This window comes from Sinocyclocheilus anshuiensis, unplaced genomic scaffold (genome assembly GCF_001515605.1).
Source record: "Sinocyclocheilus anshuiensis isolate Anshui unplaced genomic scaffold, SAMN03320099.WGS_v1.1 scaffold1291, whole genome shotgun sequence".
Lineage (NCBI taxonomy): Eukaryota > Metazoa > Chordata > Actinopteri > Cypriniformes > Cyprinidae > Sinocyclocheilus > Sinocyclocheilus anshuiensis.
The window spans coordinates 617,287-618,710 of NW_015540928.1; the positions used below are offsets into that span (position 1 = coordinate 617,287).

The 1,424-nt window shown below is 40.6% G+C and overlaps 1 protein-coding gene across 1 annotated transcript in view; it reads right to left on the reverse strand.

The window, feature by feature from the left end:
* The window catches only part of LOC107689415 (TGF-beta receptor type-1-like), a 50,616-nt gene extending 49,473 nt beyond the window's left edge, over positions 1-1,143 (reverse strand). The window contains exon 1 of the mRNA XM_016487386.1: positions 1,035-1,143. Coding sequence (XP_016342872.1) covers positions 1,035-1,125 — 91 coding nt within the window. The 5' untranslated portion in view covers positions 1,126-1,143. The remainder of the gene's footprint in view (positions 1-1,034) is intronic.
* Positions 1,144-1,424: the final 281 nt, after the last annotated feature.

Below are 1,424 nucleotides of genomic sequence, written 5' to 3' on the forward strand. Positions count from 1 at the left end.
CGTCTTTTTATCTATATATATATATATATATATATATATATATATATATATATATATATATATTTGAATGGGATGTGTTGTTATACACAAAATCATTGCTGTAAGGTTTTAAACGTAATGATTTAAGTGTCATTAGTATCCTATGACAGCTGTAACAATTTAGTAGGCGTGTACTGTTGTGAAACAAGAGAACGCCTCTGATCAAACAAACTGTTGCATCCACTGACGTTCGATCACATTAAATTTACTAAACTAAAAATAATGGATGGAAGATATCAGTTATCCCAGAGCTGGTGTTTTGTACCCTCTGTTAAGAATAGCCTGTGATATTTGTAACGTACAGAAATAGTCCGATCTGTTATTACAACTCAAGTAAACATGTAAAACAGGTTTCCTGTTAGTCTATAACTCGTCAACAAAAAATGCATCGAAATGCAGAGATTGATGTCACTCGTGCGGATCGGAAATTAATAAGAATCTGTCTGGGCTGTGCCCTAAAACCATTGGAATTAATAAATGAGTCGATAGGGAGTTTTTAAATGTCATATTATGAAAGCAAAACTGTCAAAACACGTGCGGAACAGACGTGAAATAGGTAAAATAACTGATTGATGGTAAACTGCTGCTCAAACTCGCTCATGAAAGCAAATCTGGTCAACAGTTTCAGATGACTGAACAGTTGATCTAGAGGCTGTTATAAATGAACAGGAGCTTTGAAGTATGGTAAATAAATACTGGGTCGCGATATCCAAAACTCGCGCGGTGCTCCGATTGCATGCGCGAGCCGCTCCATCTCATCTCCCCCGTCCGAAAACGCACACTCTCTCGCTAACTGTTGTGGATGTGACCGATGTGACGGCACGAAAATCACTAAACACTCATGCCAGAGCGGCTTCCTATGACCTGCGCCATATTTGAACACCCCTAGGTACGTTAGCATTCTGAAGAAAAAAAATGAAACACGCCCGGATAAAACTTGAGAAATGTAGTAGAGGGGAAACTACGAAGTGTTACAGCCCTCGTCCCCCACTTACCTCGTGCCTCCTGGGTCACCGTGAATACGAGTAAAGTCAGCAGTAACGAGCGGCTAAGCAATGTTCCCACGTCCATCGTTGTAGAGAGCATTCTTTAGGACTGGTCAGTTTTTTTCTCACACATTCAACTAGTCGGGTCTTTGCTTCGAGAAGGGGAGCGTTCTGATTGGTCACCACGGAGAATTATGCTCCGCCTACATTGTTCACGCGTTACCCTGTCTCAGTTCTGCCGGGGAGTTCGGCTGTGCCTCAAAATGACTGTGAATCTGTCCTGTGAATGTAGTTAGGAAATTTATCTGATCATCCCAGATGCAGTTCTTATGATCAGGGTTTCAAAAAAAATTCAGTCAAGCTAATCGTAATGAGATACTCATGGCAGTAATTTTGCAT